Genomic DNA, 27,974 nt, shown 5'->3' with positions numbered 1-27,974 from the left:
AAGGACACATTTCCATCCCATGCGGACACATGCTGTATGTGGCCTTAAGGGACGAGAGACTGGGGGACACGTAAGGAGACAAATATAAATATGAAGACATCTATGAACTATATGGACATGAAGATGGACGAGCAGAGACCGGAAGAACCAGGAAGGTCCCACTATAAAGACACACACAGACTAGTATTTTCAGGCTAGGAGGAGGCGCCCACACTGCGGGGACACATTAGCATAAGACGGGGACACGTGCAGACTACGCACTCGCACAGAGGGACTTTTTGAGACGGAGACATATTTCTCACAGTCCCAGTCAGGGCAGGAATGCCAAGTATCCCGCAACCTCGGGGGCCTGGTGGGCTCACCATTTAACGGCTTTGCCCGTTCCCACGTCACGCGGCGGGGACGGCGGGTGGGCGGAGGCCTTGCGTTCCCACTGGGCGGCGGCGGTCACACACACGGTCACCTCAGTAACCGGGACAGGGTGGCCTTTTGCCGTAGAGCTCCTGACAGGAAGTGAACGGCCGTCTTAGGAATTAGGTGCTTCTGGAGTGAGGGCCACCCCCCACTCCCCCCGCCCCCCATGTGACATGTGTCCTCACTAATAACGGGTCAAGCAAGGGATCAAGACGGGATGCTTGTAATCCTTTGGGGCAGCTGCTACTCTCACACTCACAGGTGTCCCAGCGAGAGGGGATGATAAGTGGCGGGGGGGCGGGAGCGCCCCCCACCCCCACCCCCGGTGAAGAACCCGTCACTGATACGCATGTGAATGGACGCACGTCTGCATGGTGCGCGCTCTCGTGCGCTGCGGGGGCTCTCCCTGTCAAGACGACAGCTGACAGTGATGAATATTTCAACTATGGTTACCACAGGACCCCCGCCCCCAAACACGCTCCCCGAACATCATATTTTACTTGCGTATTTTGTCTTGACCTGTTTTCTTACTCAACTGCAGAGAGTACCAGGCTGTTGCATGACAAATGATAAAAAAATGTTGTAACGATCATCATCATCATCCAAAGTGATGCGTTGTTTTGTGAAGGCCAACAAAAAACTTTCCCAGTGTGTGTCCTCACATGGGGCGATAAACACGCCTCCACGTTTCCATATGTGATACGTGCGCCCACACACTTTCTCGACATGCTAAAAAACACACGCAGAAGCCCAAGGAAGCTCCCGTTTTTTTCCCACCACCATGGAGATGCTGGGAACGTCTTGCTCTGTAATTGATTCCGCCCCGCCTGCTCCACCAGTTTAACTTGGCCTCACAAACACACCCGAGCGCACACACACGCCCTTCTTCCTTATCTACGTATTTCAAGCGTCCGAGCAGCGACAAAGTGGATAAAAAGTGTGGTTATCTCCCAAGCGTGGCCTTCGGAGGTTCACAGTGTTTGCTTTAATCTGGGACTTTATCGCCAATGTTACTCTGGAAAGGTCACAAATCCGACATTGCGTTCATTGTGGGCTTCGTCGGTGAAGGTTTAAAGCCAGGGTGGGAACTCGTTTTAGCATTTCAAGTTTTCATGTTTTTTTTTTTAACTCCTTAACCATGCATTCCTTCTAACGGCCAGCAGGGGGCGACACCATGGGTCTGCATTTAAACACAACACTTCTTTCCTCACACATGTTATCACGACAGCCCCTCCCTTGCATTATCACACAGCCCCCGGGCCGCCAATTAGCAATCAGCGACTGGCTGCTTATCAATTAGAGCCATCGTGGTTGTCAGGGCAACTCCCCCCCCGACTTCAAAGTCCCTCATCAAAGACGTCTCCAAGATAAGAAGTGGACGTGGACTTTCACTTGAAATCAACAACTTTGTGACGGCCGGCTTCGGACTTCAAAGCCGAGACAAAAACAAACACGCAGGCTGTCAAGGTGGCGGTCCGGTCGCTACCTGCCAGGCTGGAGGACAGGATTTTCCGGAAAAAGGCTCCACGTCCACAATGACTGACAACTGACTTCACAAAACACGTGGATCACTTTTACGGATGAAATGTGTGGAACTTGGCCAAGATTTGTTTATTTATTGAGTACTAGTACTTGAATATTAGGTACCAAAAAGGTCAGAATATTTCTTTTCCAGTTGAAGTCTATATTAAATCTCCACATTTGTATCCGACTTATACACTGTTTGGGCACCCAAGGGTAAAAAGCGCACGTTTTCCCTTCAACAACTTTAGACGCTCTACCAAAAATATTTGTGATCCAGTTAAACTGCATCAGTATTTTCCCCAAAAATAAAGCACTGAAAAATGCACCTAATTTTGGGAGGTTACTGCATATTTTATTTTATTTTATTTTATTTTATTTTATTTTATTTTATTTTATTTTATTTTATTTTATTTTATTTTATTTTATTTTCATTCATTCATTCATTTTCTACTGCTTTTCCCCATGAGGGTCACGGGGGTGCTGGAGCCTATCCCAGCTGTCTTCGGGCGAGAGGCGGGGTACACCATCCACACAGAGATGGCCGAGGGTGGAATTGAACCCTGGTCTCCTCGCTGTTTTATTTTATTTTATTTTCATTCATTCATTTTTTATTTTATTTTATTTCAGGCTAGAGCAGTTAAGCACAAACATTTGATTTTTTTTGACGACTTCATTCTTGTCAATTTACATCTTTATTCTCAAAAACCCTCAGACTGTTATTATTTTTTATTTAAAAAAAAACCCCGAATGATTTCAAATATCATATCTGTGCTATTTATGACTTTTTGACCCCTAAAGAATCGACATTAAGTTGTACCAAACTCTGCTCGGTCGTACTCACCGCCATTTCAATGAACATTCATTGTGATGGGCGCTTTAAAAGAGGGCGTGGCCTGGTAGGAAGTAAACACACACTGTGAGGTTACACTGACCTGGCAGGGACACACAAATAAACACACAGAGGAGGAATTAGCATAAGAAAACAAAACCTCGTCCACATTTAAACCTGCCACTCCAAATGTTGGCGTGTGTGTGTGTGTGTTACGGTTACCCTGCATCTGTTCAATGCCGTGTTTGTTTATAAGCATCTGTCAGTGTGTGTGTGTGTTTGTGTGCGTGTGTATATATCATGTGAGCGTGTGTGTCCCACGGAGGCCGCCGTGTCTAGAAGTGACAACACGTGTGTGTGTGTGTGTGTGTGTGTGTGTGTGTGTGTGTGTGTGTGTTGAAGGGAAGGTGCTGTTTCCCACAGCTCAGATCTAATTCAGCTGTAACCCAATCTCCGTGTGAGTGGCGCTCCTACGCTGCTCTCCTCTCCCTCTGGAGTGTGTGTGTGTGTGTGTGTGTGTGTGTGTGTGTGTGTGTGTGTGATATTTCCCCTCTCAGACCCCTCAGGATCACTTTACTGTGTCAACGCCAGGGGCTGGACGTCAGCAGCATGCATGCATGCATCAACATCCACACACTAAACACCAGTGGAACACCTTCCATCAACATTACACACCACTGACTGTGTGTGTTTGTGTGTGTGTGTGTGTGTTTATTTTCCTACTTTCCTTTCTTTATGGCACACACTCATCTCGTTTGTTCTGTCATTCTTTTTTCAGGCGCTCATAAAAATAGCAAGATTTTAGCCCAAAGTTTAAAAATAATAGTTTAATAACAAACTATTATTTAAATATGATTATTTTAAAATGTATTCATCCAACTTTTCTATATGAATCGATGAAAATATACGAACATCACTTATTGTGTTCTGATTGGCAGGACTAAACCACATGGTTCTATTTCCTTACCAAATATGGAGGCACGTGGCGGCCATTGGGATTTAAAGCCCACTTTTCTACTGACCTGTGACCCTAATATGTAATAAATGCTGATAGTGGCTCCCCCTGCGGGTTGTGGTTAAAATTGCAACCATGCAATACAGTTTTACCATCATTTGACAAATGATCAATGACTTATGGACAATTAATTGGTCAAAATAAAAAAAGGCGGCCATATTTTTCAATCAATCCGTCCGTCTCCTGAAGGTGTGTACCAAATTTTGTTGTTTATTCATTCATTCATTTTCTACCGCTTTTTCCTCACGAAGGTCGCGGGGGGTGCTGGAGCCTATCCCAGCTGTCTCCGGACAAGAGGCGGGGTCCACCCTGGACTGGTGGCCAGCCAATCACAGGGCACATATAGACAAACAACCATTCACACTCACATTCATACCTATGGACAATTTGGAGTGGCCAATTAACCTAGCATGTTTTTGGAATGTGGGAGGAAACCGGAGTACCCGGAGAAAACCCACGCATGCACGGGGAGAACATGCAAACTCCACACAGAGATGGCCGAGGGTGGAATTGAACCCTGGTCTCCTAGCTGTGAGGTCTGCGCGCTAACCACTCAACCACCGTGCCGCCAAATTTTGTTGTAAAACGGCTAAATGCCTAAAAATGACAGTGGTGTTTTTTGCACAGCTGTGTGAGAAATTTCAAGTCAATCCCACTTCCAGCAGCACCACCAGCATATATTAGCCTTATTTGTGATCATGGTGCCATACTATAAACTCCTATACGTTAGTAAACATACGACCGCTAGCCGTTTAGGCTGCCCCCCCCCCCATCCCCAAGCCACAAGTGCTCCAGGATCACCAAGGGAGCGCAAACAAACTCTCCCCAGGTCCAAGGCTCTGATTTCAGCCTTCCGTCCTGCCGTGGGTTGGGAGGGAGGCCATGGGAACAAGCAGCAGTGGGGGCCCTGTGTCAATAAGTAGCAGCGGCGCCAAACAATGAAGGCGGGGGGTGGATGGGGTGGGGGTGGGGGGGCAGCCTGCCGCCAACACCGCTGACAGACAAGCGCACAAAAGGAGCTGAGAATAAAGCAGGAAGGCAAAGTGGAAATAAGACGCGTTTATAAGGTTAAGACTTTTCTCTCCATGCATTCTTGCCACATTTGGACACGCCTCCAGGTCATGTTGGTGGAATTTGATGCGTTCAGGCGCCATGGCAACAAGAGATAAGACTTGAAACAGTTTGGACGTGACCCAAGAGTGTATTATCACGCATGTTTGTCATCTTAACATGGACATTTGACATGACTTCAGTGGCATGATTGGTGCAAAATGCTAAACTTGCATTCAATTTAGTGTCAAATCAATGCAATAAAAGATATGAGAACATGTACAAAGTCATCTTGAGGGGTCAAAAGTATGGTTACCTCAGCAGTAGAAGAGGAAAATACTCAGACTAGTGCTGCCTCCTGGTGGTAATGAGACAAAATGCCGGGTATTGTAGTCTGCCAGCAGGGGGCAGCACCATCACCAAGTCCCAAAGAGCTACCTTGAATATTCATTCATTCATTTTCTACCGCTTTTTCCTCACTGAGGGTTGCGGGGGGGATGCTGGAGCCTATCCCAGCTGTCTTGGGGCGAGAGGCGGGGTACACCCTGGACTGGTGGCCAGCCAATCACAGGGCACATATAGACAAACAACCATTCACACTCACATTCATACCTATGGACAATTTGGAGTGGCCAATTAACCTAGCATGTTTTTGGAATGTGGGAGGAAACCGGAGTACCCGGAGAAAACCCACGCATGCACGAGGAGAACATGCAAACTCCACACAGAGATGGCCGAGGGTGGAATTGAACTCGGGTCTCCTAGCTGTGAGGTCTGCGCGTACCTTGAATATGTTCTACTTATAAATAGGACTATTTATGTGCCTTAATGGACATTGGCTGTATATCAGGGGTGCCGGTCACAGGTCATCATGATCTATCTTACTATAAAACATAACATAATTTGTTTTTTACATTAATTATAGTTACTCCAGACTTCATTCACTGTGCAATATTAAGGCTCTGAATGCAATATATTAAGTTCTCTGTGAAGTATTTCTATAATGCCTCATATTAACTCACTAGAAAGATCTCAGTGTATAGACTGGTCATACAGTAAACCTCGGATATATCAGACTCGGATATATCGGAAATTCGCTCACAACGGACAGATAAAAAAGAACCAATTTCCAATAAAAATTCATTGCATATATCGGATTTTTTTATAACCGATTTCGCCTATTTCGGACAAAATCTCCAGTCCCGTTCCAATGCATTTCCATGAAATTTCCCTCGCATATATCGGATGGCCGCGTCGTGGCGCTCCGATTCGCCGAATCGTGACAGGCCGCTATACGACGTCATTTGCAGCGTTTGCAGCGTTGCCTGCGCGTCCAGGTACATTGGAAACATAGTCAAGGAAGTGCCTTTTTATAACGGATAAAATCCGATTTACGCATATACCCTATATAAATCCGATATATGCGTAAAACGGACATTTTCCGGTATACGCATATAACGGATTTCATTTATATCGGACAAAACCAGTGGGAACAATTGAATCCGATATATCCGAGGTTTACTGTATATCTCATCTCGTTTCATATTATCTGCATACTGTATTGTATACAACTCTGGGAAAAACTGTTGATTTTGTTAATACTTGGGTTGTTTATATTGTTTATTTTTTGATATTGTGTATTTTGTACTGCTTAACTGATTCTGTACTCTTGCTGCTGTGCAATGCAAATTTCCCCACTGAGGGACAAATAAAGGCATATCTTATCTTATCTTAACATATATGTAAAATCGAACCGTCAACTTCAAAAGTACTACCCTAAATAGTGAAGTTTACAGCTGGGATGAGAGGTGAAAGGTCTTTCTGCGACAACCCAAACACTCCAGTCGCCATCGATTGAGTCTCGCCACTTCATCGCTGCTTTATGTGCTTTATGTCACATGACGGCCAGAAAGCAAGCCAAACTACTTCAGCGCTCGTGATGGACGTAACGGGCACCACCAAAGAAGACAACGAGATGCTTGATAGTGGAATACAAAAGGGGAAGAAAAAGAAGAAATAAATGAGAGCAATATCAAAGTTTTATTCTTAAAATGTAGTATAGAGAGGAACAGTAGTACAATTTCTTATTTTTAAAACAAACAAAAAAAAAACGAGGAGAATGTCGTTCCATCTTTGAAAACATCTGGTAAAAACGTAAAAAGAGTAACCTGAATTTTTGCTTTGTGTTCGGAGGGCACCGAGTTTTGCATCGCTGTGTGAAAGAGCAAAAAAGTTGAAAAATACAACTTTTTTTGTTTGTTTGGTTATTTTCTTTCTTTTTTTTTTTTGCCTTTTTTTCTCTCTTTTTTTTTTTTTTTTGCAGCAACAGCGTAAAAAAATACAGCCGGAGGAAAAGAGGTGGGGGAGTGGGGAGAAAAATCTTTTTACATCGGTTAGTGTTTTTGCTTGGGTTTTGTTTTCTTGTCCATATAAGAAATACAGCATTAAAAATCATTCATGACAATAAAAATCAGTAGGATGACAAATAGTATCAAAAGAACAAACACAGGACAGGATGAAGACGTGATGGACGAGCAGCACTGAAGAAAAGAGCAAGCGGAAGGTTCTTGGAAATTAAAAAAAAAAAAAAAAAAGGTTTTCAAGTCCACTATAGTTAAATAATATATTTTTCATATATATATATATATATATTCTTCTCATAGATTCTTCACATATATATATATATATGTATATCCATTATATAGGCCCACCCACAGTGATTTGAAGGTAAAAGTGACACGAGGAGGATGAAGCGTCTTCTTCCACTGAGTAAAGGGAGGTTACACGTTTCCGTACAAACTGCATATGAACACATACTGCCGCTCCCAGCTTTCCGTCCACATTTGAAAAATATGTGCTAAGAACAGGGAAATTAGAACGAGAAGGGGGGAGGGGTTAAGTGAATGGTAGCTTAGCATTAGTCAAAAAAAAAAAAAAAAAAAGAAATAATCATTTCAACAATTACAAGATTTTTTTTTTTCCCCTACACTATCACCTGGCTCCTCGCAGACATAACCCAACGACAATAACAATAATAATAATAATAATAATAAAGAACAATTTTGGTTGGACAAATAGAAATGAACAGTCTTGATTGCATTTTTTGGAGTCAATATTAAATAACAACAACAAAAAACAGTTGGAAGAAAGAAAGTTCCATTCAGACCCACGTTTGGGGGAATTTCAAAGAAAAGCAAAAAATGATTCTCGTGAACACAAAAACGTAAGTGCATGTCTATGATGGCGCCATAGAGATCCACTTTTTATTTCTTTTTTTTTTGGAACAAAGTGTTTTCCTACCTGGCAGACCAAACAAAATGTACATAAAAATGGGACGTCTCCTCACAATCAAATATATAAACGCCGTTTCACGTGTGTGTGTGTTGTGTGTGTTGTGTGTGTGTGTGTGTGTGTACTGTGTGTGTGTAACCGGTACCAAATATAAACAAGACGTCCACTTAGGTCCTTGTTAAAAAGTACTGCCGGTAGTTCTATCTAGTTAGAAAAGGTTAAAAGCATGGCGAAGATTACCTGATAGTCGTCAGTGTTGTATAGGAGGTGAAGCTGAGTCAGTTATGAGAGTCGGGGGTGTCCAAAGTCCGGCCCCGGGAGCTCATTGGCGTCCCCGGGGGGGTGCCTCAGTTTTTATTTGCCCCGCGGCATATTCTGGAAATAAAATGATATGCCGCCCGTATTGCAGCTTGACTGAGGAGGATTTAGGGCCGCTTACTTTCAGTGGGGAGTCTCTCTATTTATGTCTTCAGTGGGAGTGGGGTGGTCATGTTAGGCATCATCTACAGGGGTGTCCAAAGTGCGGCCAGGCCCACGGCATGTTGTGGAAACAAAATTAAACACACATAAAAACAAACAGAACAAAAAACCCACAAAATTTTGTATAGCGCCCCCCCATTCGTGTTTTGTGAATGAGTTGTGAATTCAATATTATGCACCACCAATACACACCCACCAGGGACATAAAAAGGGAGACTCCACGCATAAAAAACGTAGACGTGGAAGCCTTTTGGATTAAAGATGAAACATCTTTCTCCAACCACGCTACACTAACATGAGGTGTGTTTAACACCAAAATGATTGAGTTTTACTTTATGATGAGAAAGTCGACAAATGTCCTCCAGAAATCAATTAAAAAATGTTTTGGGGGGGGTTTAGGGGTTCAGGGACCCCCCCTTCCCCCGACCATATTGTATTCTGAGGGTTGCCGTGCTGAGCATCACTTGCCAACACTGGATTGTTTTGGGGTTTTTTTGCATGTTGTAAGTGCCAACCTCCTCCCCATTCTTCAAATTCACGTTTGGACCCCCCCTCCCCATCAACCTGACTCTTGTAGGTCCAGTATTTCTGCCACTAAAGCATTCATTACAGCACCAAACCATTTGGCAAAAAAAAAACAAAATAAAAACAACAATTCAAGCTTTAAGTGAAGGTCAAATGCTTTTTGTTTCATCGACAATAAAGTGTTACTGTGACGCGGTGATTTGTATAAAGCTAGCTAGAATAGTTCCCCTTGCACTTTATATATATTTTTTCATATATATATATATTTTTTTACTTTAAAAGGTGTCTTTTCTTCTAAGCGTATTCAGTAGTTTTGAATTCTTTTCTTTCGCTCTCCTGCTAAATCTTGGTGTGCGGTCTGTTTGGCACGACGTCACAGCCCCGAAGCTTTTTTTTAAATTAATATCATAAATATGGCTGAGATACATTAGAGTCACTAAACAGATTTTTTGGTTCCAAGATTTGTGCAGGGAAAAGAGAAAAAAAATCACAAATACAAAAAAAAAACAATAGAACAGAATAATACAAGATATTTAGCGCACCTACTAAACACCGTCTACACAGCAAAAAAAAAAAGAAGAAACGGAAATAAAAATTAGATTATCTGATAAGACCATAATAACTCTCTCTCTCTCTTCTTAAATTAAATAATTAACTTTTTTTCCTCAATGATTGGCCTAACCCCACCTCTACGACACCCCGCCCACTTAACAGGAAATAATAAAAATACATCACCAAAGAACAAAAAAAAAACCTGATTTATCTTAGAATCTTTCTCTTGTGGGCATCAATAATAATAATAATAATAATAATAATAAAATCTGTACATGGCGGGGTTCCCACACTACCAAAGCTTTTTTTTTTTTTTTAAATCGTTGTCAAACTCGCAGAATGGAGCAACCCTCAAGGTTTGATAGCACTTTGGAGTTGATTGTTTACCAGCTTGTCGTCTTGTGTAGCACACATACAATAAACACCCATTCATTTAAAACTCTTTGTCCTCCTCCAGGGCAGCACCAGCGTTGCCCTGCGCCCAATTTGATTGGTCGTTGTCAGCAGGCTCCTCCCCCTCCAGGTCCTCAACCTCCTCGCCCTCGAAGTCGTCGTCGCGGGGGAACTCCATGGCCTCCATGGCCTCCAGGCCCTCCTGGGTGGCCTGGTGCGAATCGGCGCAGTCCACGCACACGCCGTAGCGCCGCGAGCCGTGGCGGATGCCCACGCTGGCGGCCAGCATGAAGATCTTCTTGCACACCATGCACTTGTACTTTTTGTCCTTCTTGTGCACCTGGAGGGTGGAGAGGTGGGGTGGTCGGGATGGGAATGTACACGGTGAGTCGCGTTTCGGTTTTTTTTGTTAGCTTGCCACCAACTCCGGGGGGAATCCTCCTCCTCCTCCTCCTTTAGCATACTCGGACAGCTGACATCACAGTGGCGAGAACTTGTGATTTTCACAGCCTCTGGCGTACCCACAAAACATCTGCCAACGCAACGTCAGCCACCAATCAATGCGCCCTCCTCCAAGATGGCCGTCAGTGGCTACTTCGTGAAGTCCACAACATGAACTCGGGCGTCAAAATGGGTGTGAACTTTGCATCAGGGCGGTACGACACCAGCTGAGATAACGTGGAGACGACGTCAGGATCCAAAATGGACGCGTTATTGGACGACGCCACAAGTGCATCAATGATAATATGTGGTGTAATAATGCCAGTGCACCGTATCAAAAGGAATCAACTACAAAATAATTGATCAATACAAAACAAATTAGCACGTATGATGGACGCTACGTCGTATTTCTGATTTTAAATCAGGGTCTCTTTCATTATTTTAAGATACCCTGAAGTCCACACTGCGTGTCAAAGCAGCCGTCAGCTCATTAGCATCCGGAATCCGCTACCTTGATTCCCTTTTAGCGACACCGTGTGTGGAATACACACTTTACCTTTCATGAGGACCAACGTTTTGTCGGACTTTGGTCCAAGTTTTAAATGCGTTTGGTGCACAATGAGGTGTTACACTGTGGGAATAGTTCCACCCTTTTCTATTATTTATTTTATCGCCTTTGTCGCAACCTCGATTAAGCGTTATAAACCGGGACAAGGGTACAGTGATGTCATACAAGTGAAAGAAACCCCACCTTAAAAAAAAACCCTCAGGTTTCCTGCGTAAATGAACGTACACAAACCTGATTCTGGAATGTTTTTAACCTCTTTTCTTTTCCCAAAAGACAATTTTCACAGACTCTTTTTGGTAATGTGTGTGTGCATTTGGATCTATGATCTATCAATAACTTAACAGCGGGTGTGGGTGCGGGTGTGTTTGCTCTCACCAGGGAATGTCTCTTGACGTGCTCGCGGCGGGTGAACAGCTTTCCGCAGATGTCGCAGCTGAAGGAGCGCACGCCCGAGTGTATGACCAGGTGCCTCTTGAGCGTGCGCCGGTGCTTGGCGATGTAGTTACAGTGGGGGCACTTGAGCTTGTTGATGGCGAGGAGCGGCGACTCGCCTGCATGAGTGGGTGTGTGTGTGTGGGGGGGGGGGGAGAAAAACAAACCACGGTCAGCAAGGACGAGGTGGAAGAGTCTGGATCTTTCACGTCATCGGCGTGCATTAATAACAGCTCGTTAAAAGGGAAATATGGCAGGCTGTGCAAACGTGTCGCTAGGCAACCTTCGCCTTCATCTACTCGGCGAAGCTGAGGGTGTCGCCACAGCAACGGGGGGGATGCTGACTCAAGGCGGAGTTGAGGAGCTGCTCTGCTTTGTGTCAACTGACCAGCGCTATCCAATCAAAACAAAACACCGATCCACAGCCGCTCCGCAGCCCCCCCCCCGCCCCCACTCCCCAATGCTAACGAGCTCGTGTGGACAGATGGTTTTGAGGGTAAATTGGCCGGCCATTGATTTTGAAAGGGCTCCAAAATGGGAGTGAAGAGTCACAGGCTTTTGTTTGAGCATTGTCGTTGTCATGGCAGACCTGGGGGGGAGTGAAGGAGGGGAGTGTTTATGAGTTTACCTGTGCGTGTGTGTGTGTGTGTGTGTGTGCGTGTGTTGTCGAAGCACAGTGAGACATGAACAGGTTTCTCAATACTGTGTACACAAGATGTGTGTATATTATTAGTCATGTGTAATTTCCTTTAAAGCAAAACTGCACTTTTGGTTGGAATTTTGCCCATCGTACACAATCCTAACGTGAGACCTGAACACACGTCTCTCATAAGTCTGCATTCTACAGACATACAAACAAATAAAAAAGGCAACTAAGAAGGTTTTGGGAGGTGTTTGAATAGTAGTAGTTGCACCCATTACGTGCATTAATGAGCTGCCTCTTTACTGCTGTATTTATATCTTTAGAACGCGTGTGTGTTTATGATGTGTGTGTTTATGTGTCACATATAGATTGTGGATGATGGGCAAAGTTCCCCCCAAAGAGTGCACTTTTCCTTTAAGACACTACACTTAAAGTGACAGTGCCGAGGGTCAACTGAAACGGGCGGGGCAGGGAAACAAAGTCCACATTGTAGAGGTTAGCAGTGCCTTATGTGGATGAGGCAAGCCCAAGCCCCGCCTCCTATTTAAAGCATATTTCTCATGCGTGGCAAATCCTGTCCACATTTATTAAAGCCTATTTTTAATTCCGCAGCTCCAGTTTGGCCACCAAACACTGAAACACGAGGAAGTTGTGTTCTCGGAGCAACGACATCTTACCATTCTCCCAGGATTCCCCTTGCTGGATGATGCTATACTGGATCTGATTGGCCAGCTCTGGGAAAGGAGGGGTGGGTCGAGGTGGCGACAGGAAAGAAGGGAGAGGGAGAAAGAGAAGGTGAGAGGTGGTTCTCAGGTTTGTTTGATGTCGGGTAGGGATGTGGGGGGCGGGGGGGGTGGTGGCTAGGCAGTCACGACACCCTGTGTACACAAGCAACCAGTCCACACATGAACAATGCCAGCTTGACTTACACAAACACACACACACACACACACACACACACACTCTCATGCACAGGCCGCCATTGTATGTAAAGCAGCATCAAAAAGGGTGGGGGCTGCGGTGGGAGTGGTGCTCAGCTTTTGTGTGTGAGCACCTGTATGTGTGTGTATGTGTGTGTGTGTGTCCACTTCCTCCACCGTGAGCCCTTAGATCCCATTAAGGACACCAACAACGCGCACCCTTGGTCAATATTTGAGTGGCCCCCGGAGGTGCCCAACCCACCCCTTTTTGACAATCCCGCAGGCTTGTTTAGTGGCCGAGGGTGGGGGGTTAAGAGTTGGAGGGAGACTAGAACCCAGCCTTCATTTTCAACTGCCTACCTTCAACACCAGCTGGGGGAGATTACGCCATTGAGGCCGACTACTCGGCCCCCATGGGGGTTACAAAAAGCCAAAAGAGCACATTTTAGGGGACGTCCCACACTTGGCCACAAGTCAATTATTTGCAGCTCTCCACGTCACCCCCATGAATGGCGTCTGTCCACTGTACTCGTTTGTCAAGGTATTTGTCAGTTTGGGTTTTGGACATGCGACCGAGTTGAATACACGCTCATGATGAAGTACGAGAAGGTATCATATAAATGTTATCAAATAGCTTTTGCTTTGGTCGTGATGTGCATGTGTACGCTTGTTTATGTTTTGGGGCTCCAACATGCCGTTGTTATGTAAACAAGCAACCAAAACAACACAGGTGTTATCGGGCCTGATTAGATGTCAACAAACGTTCCTTACAAGGCTGAAAAAAAACACACGAGAGAGAATATGATCAACTCCAGTGGAGTCAAATGCATACTAGTAGGGATACAAATTCGCCTGGTGGGCCTCCCTGCCCTTTTTTTTTGTTTTTTTTTTTTGAGGCGGCATTGTGGACGCCATGTGACGCACATATCCAGAACGAGTCACAACAAAAACCACCACTGTGCGCGGCGCGAAGCTAATCAGGTATCGCTGTGCCAGACTGCACAGAGACACTGTCCGACTCAAACATAAAGAAGAAAGGACAAAATGATAAGAATTGGGTCATCTTACAGTCCTTATATTTAAAAGCTCCCCCATGATGCATTTAAAGACCTTCTACAGTGTTCCTAGTGTTTATGAGCAGCAAAGCTGGGGAAATCGTCACCCTCACATGTTCCTTTTGAGAGAAGAGGCGCTTCTGAGGTTGCGGCTTTTCTTGACACGAAGGGGGGGGGGGGGGCTTCATTACTGCATGCTTCCCTACACATCTCAAAACATTTATGTTTTTTTTTTTTTTTTTTAGCAAATAGGCAAACATAGTAATGTTTAAATGCGACTGTAGAGTGATGCCGCTTTAGATGCAGCAGAGGGCGCTGTCACATGTCAATTCATTAAATTTTCCCCAAAGTAAGACAGGAAGACCTTCCGTGAGCATAATACTCAAGTCTCGTGTCACAAGATCTCACGAGATTAAAACACGACAGGAGTTCTCGTTCAGAAAAACAAATTAATTAATTAATCACACTATAAATGAAAATGAAGTCATGTGCCATGTGCATGCGTGTCTATTTTCCTCGCCTCCCGCCTCCAAACAGGCATGAAGAGAGTTCACTCTGTGCATTTCTGTCAGGACTTTGTCACGTTGGTTCCATACAACAACGGCATGAATGGAGTGAGCATATACATGCATAGTAAAAATTACATTAGTATATTGTAATACAAGTTTTTAGATGTTTCCATTGTGTTAAAATCTCGGCTAGTCGCCATAGCACCAATCTTGTGTATCGTCCCGTGAGTGTCTTGCAACACCCTGAGGATCAAGAAAAGGGCTATTAGAGGTTGTGTCCATTATTTCCTCGTCATTGGCAGTCTAGCGTACATGTAAAAAGTGGACAATCACACTTCTTGGGATCGCACGCTGCCTCATTACCATTAAAGACACAGACACAAAACGGCATGTCCCCAACAGGGCTTAAAAAGCACTTTGAGGCATCAAGGCCCACTGCTGTACATTATACACTATTGTGAAACCTCTTGTGGAACACGTCTGTCAAATTGTTGAAAACTCCTATAATACTTTCATTTACAGAGAGTACAAACGAAAGTCTTTATATATTTCAGGCAAAGCTGCGAAAAAAGATGCATGAAAACTGCAGCGGTCTCACCGTGGCCATGGAGGGGCCATTAGCACCCCCCAGCATCACTTGTGGAGCGCATTAGAGGAGCTGGAGGAGGAGCTGCTGGCACTAAGAGCATTGGAGCGCATTTAGGGGAGGCCTGAGGGAGAGAAATGCTTCCCCTGCTTTCTTCATTATCCTGCATTAGGGAGGGCTTCTCTCTCTCTCTCTCTCTGCAGCACATCCAACAACAGCCCCCCCACATACCCATCCACTCCATAATATCATTGTACAGAACCACGCTTTAAAGGCCGAAGGAGAGATTACGCCGTACGAGAAGGGATGGAGCGGCGCTAGATTAAAAGGTTATTCAAGGGAATCCAGAAAGAGCCATGTAAAAATATATAAAATACCACAAAGAGGATTTTGTACCCAGTGATCAGGTCTTTACTTTTTATTTTCTAACGCAAACATAGAACCGAAAGCAGGCTGAACGCACGCCGGAGCCCGGTGTACGCAGCGGTCAGCGTGCGGCGGGGACAAAGCGATCCAAGCGGGCGTTAACGCGGGTAAGCCCCCCCCCGGCTCTGGAGTGATTAGTGGAGATCATCAGCGGACGGCGGGCAGGTTGAGCGCTCAATAAGCACACACATCCCTGCTGGGAGGTGCAACTGCAGCACTGGGATGAAAAGGCCTTAAAGCCACACGCACACTTTCCTCTCAGTGGCCTTTCTTCCGAGGTGGACTTCTCCATCCATCTCATCTCCATCTAGCCATTTGTCGCTCTGAAAACGTCTACAGAAGCTGACATAAAAGCCACAATATATCAGACCCAAGAATTGTAGTTTTTTTGATACGCATTTTTGAACGCATCCCTGGAGATCAGCTACATCAGCGTATATTAACCTAGCATAATTTGCTGTTATAATGCGACTGTAACGTTAGCAATAAGCATGGAACAGTTACCGCGTTCAAGGTATGAAAGCGTGGAAATACTTGGTCACTTCCTGTGTTGTTCCTCGCAGTCGGACCTGGGCTTTGATGTGCTGAAAGGTGTTGCCATACATCAGCCATAGCTAGCGCAGGCGTTGTTAGCTGCCTCCATAGCATTGAGCTGTGCCGTTGAGGGTCAACATATTACCCACGTGGAGAATATATTTGTGTTGTGTCTTGAGAATTGAGTTATTTTTGTTGCACTTTCATCATGTTATATGGTGGCTCTTTGTTTTTTCCTTTTTTCAATAAAGATATTTCAAAATAACACATTTTAGATGTGATATCATTCTATTTTGGCCCAAGGAATCATACCAGAATCTCATACTTGGGCGTGCCTCGTTAGCACTAAATGACCCCACACCTTAACATTGTGTTGTTGACTGTGATGCATCTTAGTTGTTGCCCACTAAAACTAGGAGGGCTGTAAAAGAGGTAATACATCATGGCGGTAAAGATGTAAAAGGGTGCAGATGTGCATCATACCGGCGTTTTCTGAGAGCGAAGAGAAGTCCTCTCTGGGGTAGGAAGCCGACGGCTGGATGAACATCCCCTCGTCGAAGCCCTCCTCGGGCTCTGGCGGGAAGTTGTAGACGAACCGCCGCGTGGTGGTCTGCTTTTTCCGCCGGCCGCTTCCGGCAGCGGCAGGGTCCGGCGCCTCGCGCTTTATCGCCGCCCCTGCGCCGCCGCCCGTGGCTGGCTCGTTCCAGACGAACACCTGCGTCTGGGCGCCCGCCGAGCGCGGATCGTTGGTCTCTGCTGAATCGGAGGAGTTGTCGTTGTGCTGGCTCCAGCTTCCCGGGGCCCTGGGGGGCACCAGGGCACAGCCCTCGCCCCCGACCGTCGTCACCTCGATGTCGCTGGACTCCTCTTTTACCCTGCCGCCGCTGCCTTCTTCATCGTCCTCCGTGGCGGCCTCTTTTCCTTGGTTGTTGCTGGCTTTGATTGACAGCTTGGACAGGATGCTTGTGGCCCAAAAGTTGCTCGGCTTCCGTTCGGGGCCCCGTTGCCCGTCTTTGGCCACCGTCTGCCTCTTGTTGTAGTCCACCACCACAGAGTCGGGGGCCTCCTGCTTGATGCTAATGTTGAGGGCGTCTTTGATGAACGCCCGGCACGACTGCACCACCTCGGTCATCTGGAGGTAACTCGCCACCGACATGACCTCGATAGCGTTCTGGCTTGTGAGCAGCAGGTTCCCCGAGTAGAGGAAGTCCAGGATCACAGAGAAGCCCTGGACGGCGGCCACGTCCAGGTGCGTGACGGTGGCCTGGTCCTGGGCCTCGCTCTGGGTCAGACAGTAGAGGGTTTTGAAGTAGCGGCTGCCCGCCACCAGTATGTTTTTGTGCGCTCTGAACACCTGGCCCGACACCACGATGTTGACGTCGCAGAGGATGCCGCTCTTGCGTTGCTTGTCCAGCTCCTGGAGCAGCTGGTAGCAGTACGAATTCTCATGGGGCTTGTTGCGGAAGTCCTCGTCGGAGGAGTTGGTGGACGGGCTGGCGTTGTCGGTGGGCCTCCCCGTCTCCTTTTTTAAGACACAGAGAACACATTTGCTGTTGGACATTGCGAGCACACCACCGGCCATGTGCACAATAAAGCGCTATTGTGTGTTTATACTAATATCCCTTCCTGGAGCCTCATCTTTACAAAACACTCTTTGCGAATCGGCAAACACCCCGAGGGTTCCTGACACGCCCACCAGATGGGTGAAACAGGTTCAACAGGCTTCCAAAAGGGGAGCGGGGATACAAATGAGGTACAATGGAGGGATGGGCTGCGCGGCCTGGAATTCATTACCGGGTTACAGCTCCGAGCATGGACAAAGTTCAGTAGGAATTCTTTGGAAGAGCAGCTCCCTCGACTTCACGGTGCTGTTAAAGATTGCTTGTGTTGCTGCTGAATGTATTACTTCCACAATTGCTTTGCTGCACGATACATGTTGTTGTGACTTTGACACAAAGGCAAGATGACTGGGGCCCCATCAAGTCCATTTTTTCTAGATTAAGTTTTTTATGTAGTAATTTTTTTTTTTTACCTTTTACACTTATTTTACCAGCATAAAGTGTGTGCTTTTGGGGTTAGTGACTAAAATGTCCGCTCGTTAAAAGCAAAAAATCTATTCACTGAAAAAACTGCATCAAATATGCTCCATTGTAGAGTTGCATCATCATCCCTTTGTGCTTCTCACGCAAAAACCGTTAAAGACATATAACAACATCTTTGGGAGAGATGGCTCCAGTTGAAAAAAAAAAAAAAAGATTTCATCTTTGGATTCCGCGTTTAAAAGTCAATTCTGTTCTTACTGGACAATGCCGTCTGTGGAATTCATCGGGGGTCCCGGGTGACGAGGGAATGTACTGCAACGTACTGCAAATCCAATGTCAAAAAGTAGAAAAGCAATGAATTAACAAGTGCCAAACCAAATTTGCTGAAGGGGGGAAGAAACCTTAACTGATTTAAACTGGGCAACCAAACAACAACCACAGTAGAGATATGCAAGCCAATGGCAATTTTCCAGATTTTTTTTTCCCCTCACCACAGACATGCCCCCCTCACCCCCAGAAAATGCCTATATTTGTGTGGGAGACATTCACACAAGGATTAGTCCAACAACACATGGATTTAATTGTCTTTTCTGTCAAACATGGTTTCAGCTGCATCAACCCACACAAGATATTTCAATTTGGGACAAATTCTAACCACCACCAAGCCCTGGAATGCTTGCTTTTTTCTGTTGACGTTTTACCAACAGCTGGATTACGCATTGACCATTTTTGGGGGGGTATTTTTGGTCAATGATTTCTTACAGGCAGAGAAGTTGAGAAAGCTAGCTTAAAAATAGCAGACCGGCAGATTCACTGCATAAATCAACAGCTCTGAATTGGCGCAGTTTGACTTCTGTGCAAACAAGCGCGACGTCATGATGGTGGCTTTTTACGGTGACGTTTATGTGGAATGGCTGCGTAAAAGACGCTATTGTTTGTGTAGGAACAGAAGAGACTCTCTGGTTAAAGAGTCCTACTAGCGTTTGCAGTGAATGTTCAGACATTTCTATAGTTTGATGGCAAAGTCCAAAAGACGACATACAGTCAGGTGAAAAAAATGAGGAAAGGGGTGAAAAACGTGCCCAAACATGCACCCCTACCGTCTTCCCTGTGCTGAAAAAAAACACCACAAGCTGGACTTGTTATTAAACCCCAAAGTTTGCCCGGCATAAATCGCAACAACTTTAAATTTTTCACACAGATCAATGTGCTCGATATAAAATTAAACCCACGGGTGTTTTGCTGAATCATTGCAAAATTTGGCACATTCCTTTAGGGGACTGGCTAGCATAGTGGCTAACTAGCCATAACTCATTGGCCATTTAACTGATAATAATGAAACTTCCAGCATATAGTCGATGTACCGTGGGCTCCAGACACGGGGGGTGGCGCTGCGCTGACATCGCTCATATTCAGAGCCAATTATGAGTCTCTCATGGTTTTGATCAGCTGTTACATTTGGCGGTGGTAATCAAAGTAGCTCAGGAGGAAAATCGGTCAGTGTTGATCGTGGTACTCTTGCTAATACCGGATCTTGATAGTATTGAAGATACACTGGCTAAAAACAGGAAATCTCATGCTTTTCCTTTGCACTGTATTGTTCACTGGCACAAAGAGGACTCCACCAATTAGATCTGGTGGAGGGTTGTCCGAGTGTCCGGGCCAAGATGACGGGAGGGGAGCTGGCAGTAACACTTCTACTACTCCTCTTCCCTCTTCCCCCTCCCCCTCCTCCTCCTCCTCACAAGGCAAAGAGCCAGCCTGGTACCGAGCACAGAGTAAAGACGGGGGAGTGTGCGTACACACACACACACACACACACACACACACACACACTAATGCTTAGGTTAATATGTGCATGAAGCCAGAAATGTAGAGAGTTTTTGAGCACACAAGCACTTGCATCTGAAAAATTGCACAGCAGATGTCCTAATCCAGAATAATTCACATTGCTACAGACTTGCATTTTTGTCCCCACCCACTATCTCACACACACACACACACACACACACACTGGGAGAAACCAAGCTGCCCACACACACACATACACAGCTGGGGTTTCAGCGAGTAATTCAGATTAAATCCATTTCTCTGAGGTCCCCACCCAGCCCCCACCACCCACCACCCATCCACACTGCAGCTCTTGTCCAGGGCAGCCTGGCTTGGGCACACAGGACAGTATAGGGGGGCTTATCATCCTCGTCCACAGCTGGAGGGATTGGGGGAGAGAGAGAGAGAGAGAGAAAGAGAGCGAGGGCGAAAGGGAACATGCTTTGCAGGCTTCATGACAGAGCACACATAATGGCAACGTGAAAAGAAGGGTCATAATGGGGTGAAAGTTACAATGAAAAGATGGGAGATGCTCGGCGCAGGAAGAAAAAAAAAGCCTGATAGCGGCGGCACAAAGACATAGAACGAGTGAGACCTTGAGCCTGGAGAAAATGTGGAGCAGAGCGCTGATGGGTGGGTGGGGGTAGGGGGGTGTGGGTGGTAGGATGGAGGAACGCGAGCGAGCGCAATAGGCGAGGAGGATAAGGAGACGGGTCACCCCATTTTTAGCCCGTTCACAATGGTCGGCGTTCTCCCCGAGGCTCATTGTCCACTCACTCACTGTGGACCTTTTGTGAAAAAGACCTCCTCCAATCGCTCTTTTACATCACGCCTCCGATCCTCTGCACTTTGGAGCCCCGGGTTGGGCGAGGGCGAGTCGGGACGTGGATGGGGAAGGATGCACATCAAAGGCACTTTGGACGGGCCAGGACAATGGCTAATTTTTTTCTTTGCAGGGTTGAAAAAAATTAGCATCTCCACTGTGCCGGGTTAGTAAATAGCTGCGTTCAGGCAGGAATGGCTCACTGGGTGTGGCGCTGTAAACAGACACACAGAAGTGTCGTCTTCCGCTTTCCAAGGCGACAAAGTGGAATTACTTTGGAGAATAAGACAAGAAAATATCAGTAGAATGTCGACTGGGGTGACTCGTGAAAATATGCAGATATGTCGGCTTGACGTCACTTGTGGTCATGTGACGCCATTGGAACGTGTTTTCAGATTTTCCCCACTCCGGAGGCCGTTTCAGGGTGCCCAGAACGCTGTTTTGGGTGTAAGAGAAAGCATAAAATACCAGAAAGCGTTTCCCAGGAGGCTGCTACCAGTCGCATGGGATTATTGGTTAAACCTGTGAGTTAGATTATTAGTTAGACCTGTGAGTTAGATTATTAGTTAGACCTGTGAGTTAGATTATTAGTTAGACCTGCTCAGTTTCCATTTGAATGTATTTGTGATGTGCTCTGTAGTAAGCACCAATGGCTTCACCAATGGCCCTGAGCATCCTTTCTCCAGATGCAGCACATGTGAGTCAAGATCCCCAACCCCGAATCTTCGGTCTTGGCCTGGTTACTTTTAAATGTAAGCCAGAGAGGGCAAGGCCAAATAACTGACAAGAGGATGTCTGGAAGGCATCTTTCACGGGTTAAAAATAAGGTTTTTGATCCACGCTGGAGAGCCAGTGTGAGCTGGAAGGCAGGTGGACTCGAACCAACCAAGATGGCCGTAAAGTGTGAGACCGCTGAGGCACTGACCGAGGCATCAAGATAGGCCGCAACACAAATAAACCTCAAACCTAAACAAACCACAGAGCACCCACCCCACCCTCGGGGGGCCGGCAGATCTGTGGAGAACACGACACGCCCCTAAACAGTTTGTGTTACACGGCACTGTCGCCCCCACAGGAGGCCACTCCCACCCGTACCCCACCCAAATCCCGATCCAGTCTCATGACTGGTTCCCGGGCCCTGAGGGCAGCGACGGCGGTGCCTCCCCAACCCCACACGTCTACAGTGTCTACCCCTAAAACCGTGGCGCCCCACCCTAGCAGTATGTCCCCAGATAGCAGAACAATACTGCTGTGTGCGTTTGGCCCAAGGTGTGGGAGGGCTGCACACACTGTCTCTCGGCTTCTTAACAATGTCGTGCCAGAGAAGAAGACGAGGAGTAGGAGGGTGTGTGTGTGTGTGTGTGTGTGTGTGCGTGTGTGTGTGTAGTGGCTAATTCAACAAGAATTCTCCCTCTGGCTCCGGCCCACCCCGTTTCAATGACCTGTGGCCCCCCAATAAACATCCCAGCTACGGTATCTCGCAAACAGCCATGGGTGGGTCGCCCCGCTAAAATTGGGGGAGGCCTTCTTCTTTGTTAAGTGCAATAAAAATGGGTGAAGTGAGCCCCCCCACCCACCTCTCTCAAATTTTGCCCCTTGGGGATCACAGGACTGGCATTTTGACCCCCAGGTGGCTCAAAATATCATCCCATACGCACATCAGGGTCCACCTACCGGATTCCTCATTAGGTCAAGTGCTGCCTGACAAAAGGGTGGCAGAAAACTGAAACTGAAACTAAATTCGGGGGGGATTTTTTTTTTCTTTCACGGTGGACTGAAACTACAGCTGCAGGATCTGGTTTCTGCAGAGACAACCAATGTCGATTTACAAACACCTTTAGGCGTAGTTGACCATCGTGGTGTCCTACATTAGGATCCAACATGGTGTGCAAGTCAAAATTAGGACTGGATGTGTTTGTTTGTGTCAGCCACAGGTGTCAAACTCAAGGCCACGGGGGGGTGGACATATCATTTTAGGCAGCCCAGAAAGCCTTAAAATTAATTAATTCATTCATTTTCTATTGCGGGGGTTGCTGGAGCCTATCCCAGCTGTCATCGGGCAAGAGGCGGACCTCCACCCTGGAATGGTGGCCATCCAATCACAGGGCACATATAGACAAACAACCATTCACACTCACATTCATACCTATGGACAATTTGGAGTGGCCAATTAACCTAGCATGTTTTTGGAATGTGGGAGGAAACCGGAGTATCCGGAGAAAACTCACACATGCACGGGAAGAACATGCTAACTCCACACAGAGATGGCCGAGGGTGGAACTGAACTCCAGTCTCCTCGCTGTGAGACCTGTGTGCCAACCACTCACCCGCCATGCAGCCTGAAATTAATACATGGTAAAGACACTTTTTAAACATTTTATTCTTTCATTTGTTTTATGATCATCATGAATGTTATTTTACTTTCTTAAATAGAGTTATGTTTTAACTCTTTTTTTTTATTTTTTTAATTTTCTTGTTTTTGAGTAAGCATTGTAAACTAGACTTGTATGATATAAAGTTAAAAAAATATGTCAGTATTGACAGAAGAGTTCTTATTTTTGTCATCATCAGTTAAAAATCAATTTTACGATAGAGCGCTCAAATTTGGTCAAACAACACGAGATGAAAATGATAACCAAATGTGTCATAATATAATCATCACAATTTCAGATGGCCCCTTTGAGAGGAGCCATAACTACAATGTGGCTCACGGTGAAAACGAGTCTGAGGCCCCTGGTGTAAGCTAACGCTTCCGCTCCTGCGCCGATGCACCACGAGGGTGGAAATGTGTCAAAACATGCACCCTTACTGCGGTGATGGTGCTACAATTTTTCTAACAAATACACCACATGACGGGGGGACTGCCTTAAGATCTCTCTCACAGATCTCTACAAAACACCCACTGTAACTTTACCGTATTTAGCAGTCACGGCGAAATTCGGTCCACACCTTTAGGGGACTGGTACACACGTGTGTGTGTGTGTATCATTGGAGCGAGATTGCTTGGACAATATGGCGTCTGGGCAGGAATTGCTACAGCTGGATCCCTACTGGATTATTTGGGTTTGCATTGTTTCCTATTGGAGGTGTCACAGGTGTACACCATGTGTATGCTAGAAGCCCCGCCTCTGCCCACTGAGACATAGACACTGCATGACTGGCAAAAGGGCTCACTCCGTTCATTCCTTTGTTCTGCGAAACAAACATGCCAAGGTTCTGTGGAGGCGAGAGATGAGGAAAACAGACGCGCACACACATGTTAATGTGTGTAAAATGATAGAGCTAACATTTATTGCGATTAATTCATTCATATGTTATCGGCCCTGGCCTAGTGCCCATGAGAATTTTTAATCTCGCAAGATCTTGAGACACCCCTATAATCCACACAAATCCACACAAAATATTACATTTTCTACTAATTACAGCTCTGTTTTTGCATGAAAAACAGCTCAACAATAAACATTAAAGAACATTAAAATGTGACTTCCAAGTTTGCTCGTACAGTTTATGGTTGATACAGCTGGATGCTGCACTGGATTATTTGGGTGTGCATGGTTCTTTTGTTGGACGGCAGAGGTGCCACTCTTCCCGAGAAACATTTTGTGGGAAATACTACTAAACGATCACTTTTACCCATCTCAGCACCTTGTTGTAGTCAGCCGTGGGCATAAAACTAAATAGGGCGCGCTTTGACAATTCCCAACAACCTACTCCCCCCTTCTCTGAGAAGACCCACATTTAGCACAGCTGCCCTGTGTGCTGGGGCTAATCGAGTTAGCTTGCAGCCAACGACGAGGAGGCCTGATTACCATCAGGAATGGGCAAACAGAACAAGGCGGTTTGTTCACTTTAACGTGCTTTCCTCCACGTGCAGCTCGCAGTGCCAAATATTACAAAGAGAATAGAGCAAACACACATGGAGCGGCGCTATCACACAGTTAGGGAAATGGCCTGGTTAACCTCGCCGCCTCAACGGCGAGCGGGGTCCTTGTTGCTGGGGGAAAAGCTAAAGCCAAGCCCCCTAATCCACTCCTACTGCTCTCCTTACCAATTAGAGATGTGTACAAGTTAGTGGATCACTTTAAGTCATTCTGATTAGTGATTGCGTGTGCGAAGGAAGGAACTAAATGTAGTAGTCCAATCCTCTTCGCTCACAAATTAGAGTCAAATAGCCGATGTTAATTCCGCCCTGACAGCTCGGAGGACGCGCTGTGAGAATACGAGGACCGTGAGGAAGGATTGCTCTTTGGCACCGGGCGACGATGCACTCCCTGTTTTTATGGGGTCAGAGAGTAGCGTGCAAACGTTGGCCGCGCCGCCATAAAAAACAGATAAAAAGGCATCATGCACAGACGCAAGATCTGATTAACCCCTTGAGGAAAACCTGAGGGGTACAAACTGGAACGTTCTACAGCATCAATGATAACAACTTTGAAGTTATGGTGCAATATGACGATGTGGTGAAAATGTATGTATTTCAGCGTCAATTTATTTATTTTATTTATCTTAACTGCACAACGGCCTGTCATTCCTTTCTCAACATGGAATACAATTCTCACCAGCTCTGCGTTATCGCCTTTAGCCAAGATGACGTTAATTACATGATGCGTTATTTGAGCAACATGCGACACGGTTTTGACTTCCTGGAGTCTTTCTATCGATTTCTTTTATGAAATGTACATGTTATAAAACAGTTTGTTATTAAAGCACATTTGCCGTGATTTTGAACTTCCCGGATTATTTCGGGAATTTCTATCAATTTGTTTAACTGAATGTGTCCATAACGTATGAAGAGCAATCGCAATATTTCTGTGACATCTTTATTTGAGCGAGCTTGGAACTTTTTGCAGAATTTTCAAAGTCTTGATTTATTTATTGAATATGGCAGTTATGATATAGAACTGGTGAGGAGTGACCACATTACACTATGTGGTCTTTGACTGAGGTAAAAACTCAACTTTTTGTCAAACTTGCCCCCCCACCCCCCCTCCACCCCCACATGTAAACCTCTAATTAAAGCATGTAGGTCTTAAATAAAGGGGTGTAATTTCAAAATAATAAGTCAGTGTTTGTGTGAACTGCGTACAAGCTGGGGCCTTAATCATAAGATATGCCCCAAAGGTTGAACAGTAGGGCCCTTTAATCTGCAAATATGTGGATGACGGGGGTCAGGTGATGCCGTGTCATTCTATTAGGGACATCCACTTCAACCATTCAAGTGCCTTCTTGAGAGAAGACTACAAGGCCACATGATTTACTCCCCTGTCCTCTTGTCCAGTGTGGCCAAGTGACACCATGTATGGATTTTGGGGGGTCATTCTCACACAATGCCTCTAATTTAGCTGCCCAAGGGGGGGGGGGGCACCAGAGGTCACCGGGGACTGCCTGGAGAGGCCGAGCTGGCAGCCCAGGGAGGAGACGTGGGGGGGCGGGGGGTTGGTTAAAGGTGTGGCTCCCCTAGGGTCGAACCCTCGCTATTGTGTGACCTCTCGCAGATAGCAATCAAGGCAGATGCTGACGTCACAAAAAAGGAGGGGGTGTTGTACAGTGAGAAACCACTGAATAATACAATTGAATTTCACCTTTTAAGCTTGTTTGCAATAACAGGCAGGTGTCAAACTGACAGGCTTACACAGTGGACAGGTAAGATAGACGGTACTGCATATGCAAACAATTGTACTGTCAATGTTCATTTATGATCCTGTAAGCAGTAGTATACCTCTCAAATATGGAGCTTAGTCATCAACTGTTCTCTTTGAAGTCTTTTTTCTGCTCGTTTAGCTTGTCGAGCGTAGCTAGTTCATATGTGCAACCAATAGTATGTACACTACATTAACATATGCACCATTCACTCACGCCCATGTTTACTAGTCTTAATAAGTGGACAGGGGACATTTAAAGTAGACATTATGTTAAAGTCATTGTGATTTGTGGCGTTTTAAGCTTCACGAGGTGATGTTTTCCCCCAGCGAGTCTTCAACCTCCAGCTACAAGGCGAGGCTACGAGCTAGCTTAGCACCTAGCTAAGGTTAGCGGTCTTATGCTAGCTAATTAGCCCGAAAAGAGGATCGGGAAGTAATTTTTAAACACCACTTTTGTAACAATGCCTAAAATGTGACGTTTCGTACTCGACAAATGTTATAACACGTCGTTTACGGCACTCGCAGAGCGATTCCAGGCTTGTGTACGTCAACGTTTGACAGCGTCAAAGTAGCGGGGCTAACGTTACCTGTTTGCCGGGGTCATTCCTGCCGTGCTCGGACGACAGGTGATGTCGGAGCAGCAAGGCCCTCTTGTAGTTGCGGCTGCCTTTGATGAGCTCGTCGCCGTTCTTGGTGGCCGCGTCGTGGCACCAGAAGCACGACATGAGCCCCGTCTCCTGACAAAACTTGAGCCACGGGAACTCGCGGAGCCACGACGCGTGGAAGAGCGAGTGCTTCTGGAGGAGCGTCTGGGGTCTCATCTCTACGCCGCACTTCCTGGGCGCCGCCTCGCCGCTGCCGGACTCGGCTCCGTCGCTGCCCGCGACCGTTGCCTCTTTGAAGCCGTTCGCCGCTTCCCCCGAGCCCGCGTTCCCGGCTGATGCCTCCGCGTCCTCTTCCTCCTCCGCCTCGGGCTCCGTGCTGTCGCTCACCGACCCGGCGCCCTCCACTCGCTTCCGCGTTGGTCCTTTCGCCCCGAGGTCCCCGTCCTCGTCCGGGTCCAGCCGGTTGCCGTTAAAACGTCGGTCCTGACAGGCCGGGGCCTCCCAGCTGTTCCCCCCGCCGACGCCTCCGGAGCCCGCTAGCCCAGCTAATCCACCGCCTCGGAACGCCAGCGACCTGCGGTTTCTCTCACCGGACATTTTTTGCTCTTATAATAAAATCCTCAACAGTCTCCCCGCCACGGCAGTAATGTGATGTTTTTTTTTTTTTTAAAGCTCCTCTCCCACCCGAAAGAGATGGCCGGCCGTTGCTACTTGTCCTCCGCCCTCCGCGGTGAGAGTATGTCGGTTATGCGGAAATAAATAAAGCTTTTAAAGGCATAATGAATTTCTGGGTTCTCGCTGCGTCCGCGCAGGCCCCGCAGAGGTCGAATGGCAACGACTTTCCT

The 27,974-nt window shown here is 46.4% G+C and overlaps 1 protein-coding gene across 3 annotated transcripts; it reads right to left on the bottom strand.

Moving 5' to 3' along the window:
* Positions 1–991: 991 nt before the first annotated feature.
* On the bottom strand, positions 992–27,974 carry zbtb10 (zinc finger and BTB domain containing 10). Of its 3 annotated transcripts, none has more exons than XM_058046868.1 (5): positions 27,112–27,974; positions 16,671–17,709; positions 12,835–12,891; positions 11,458–11,633; positions 992–2,870 (listed from the first exon to the last, which is right to left on the bottom strand). In XM_058046868.1, exons 1-5 carry the CDS (start codon positions 27,724–27,726, stop codon positions 2,787–2,789), a joined length of 1,971 nt encoding a protein of 656 aa, XP_057902851.1. In that variant the 5' UTR covers positions 27,727–27,974; the 3' UTR covers positions 992–2,786. The 3 variants fall into 3 exon arrangements, with proteins under 3 accessions (XP_057902851.1, XP_057902849.1, XP_057902850.1); XM_058046866.1 differs by lacking the exon at positions 992–2,870 and adding an exon at positions 7,097–10,413; XM_058046867.1 differs by lacking the exons at positions 992–2,870; positions 12,835–12,891 and adding an exon at positions 7,097–10,413.

Source organism: Doryrhamphus excisus, chromosome 14, assembly GCF_030265055.1.
Source record: "Doryrhamphus excisus isolate RoL2022-K1 chromosome 14, RoL_Dexc_1.0, whole genome shotgun sequence".
Lineage (NCBI taxonomy): Eukaryota > Metazoa > Chordata > Actinopteri > Syngnathiformes > Syngnathidae > Doryrhamphus > Doryrhamphus excisus.
The sequence above is the reverse complement of the archived record's forward strand: the minus strand, read 5'-3'. Positions and strand labels throughout refer to the sequence as shown.

Bases quoted from the DNA above. Each gene is read 5' to 3' on its own strand.
- zbtb10 (XM_058046866.1), bottom strand. From the start codon at position 27,726: ATGTCCGGTGAGAGAAACCGCAGGTCGCTGGCGTTCCGAGGCGGTGGA. The intron at 17,710-27,111 runs GTAACGTTAGCC...GTCTTAAAAAAG, and splicing joins GGAATGACCCCGGCAAACAG to GAGACGGGGAGGCCCACCGA. The intron at 10,414-11,457 runs GTGAGAGCAAAC...TCCACCCTCCAG, and splicing joins ACGTCAAGAGACATTCCCTG to GTGCACAAGAAGGACAAAAA.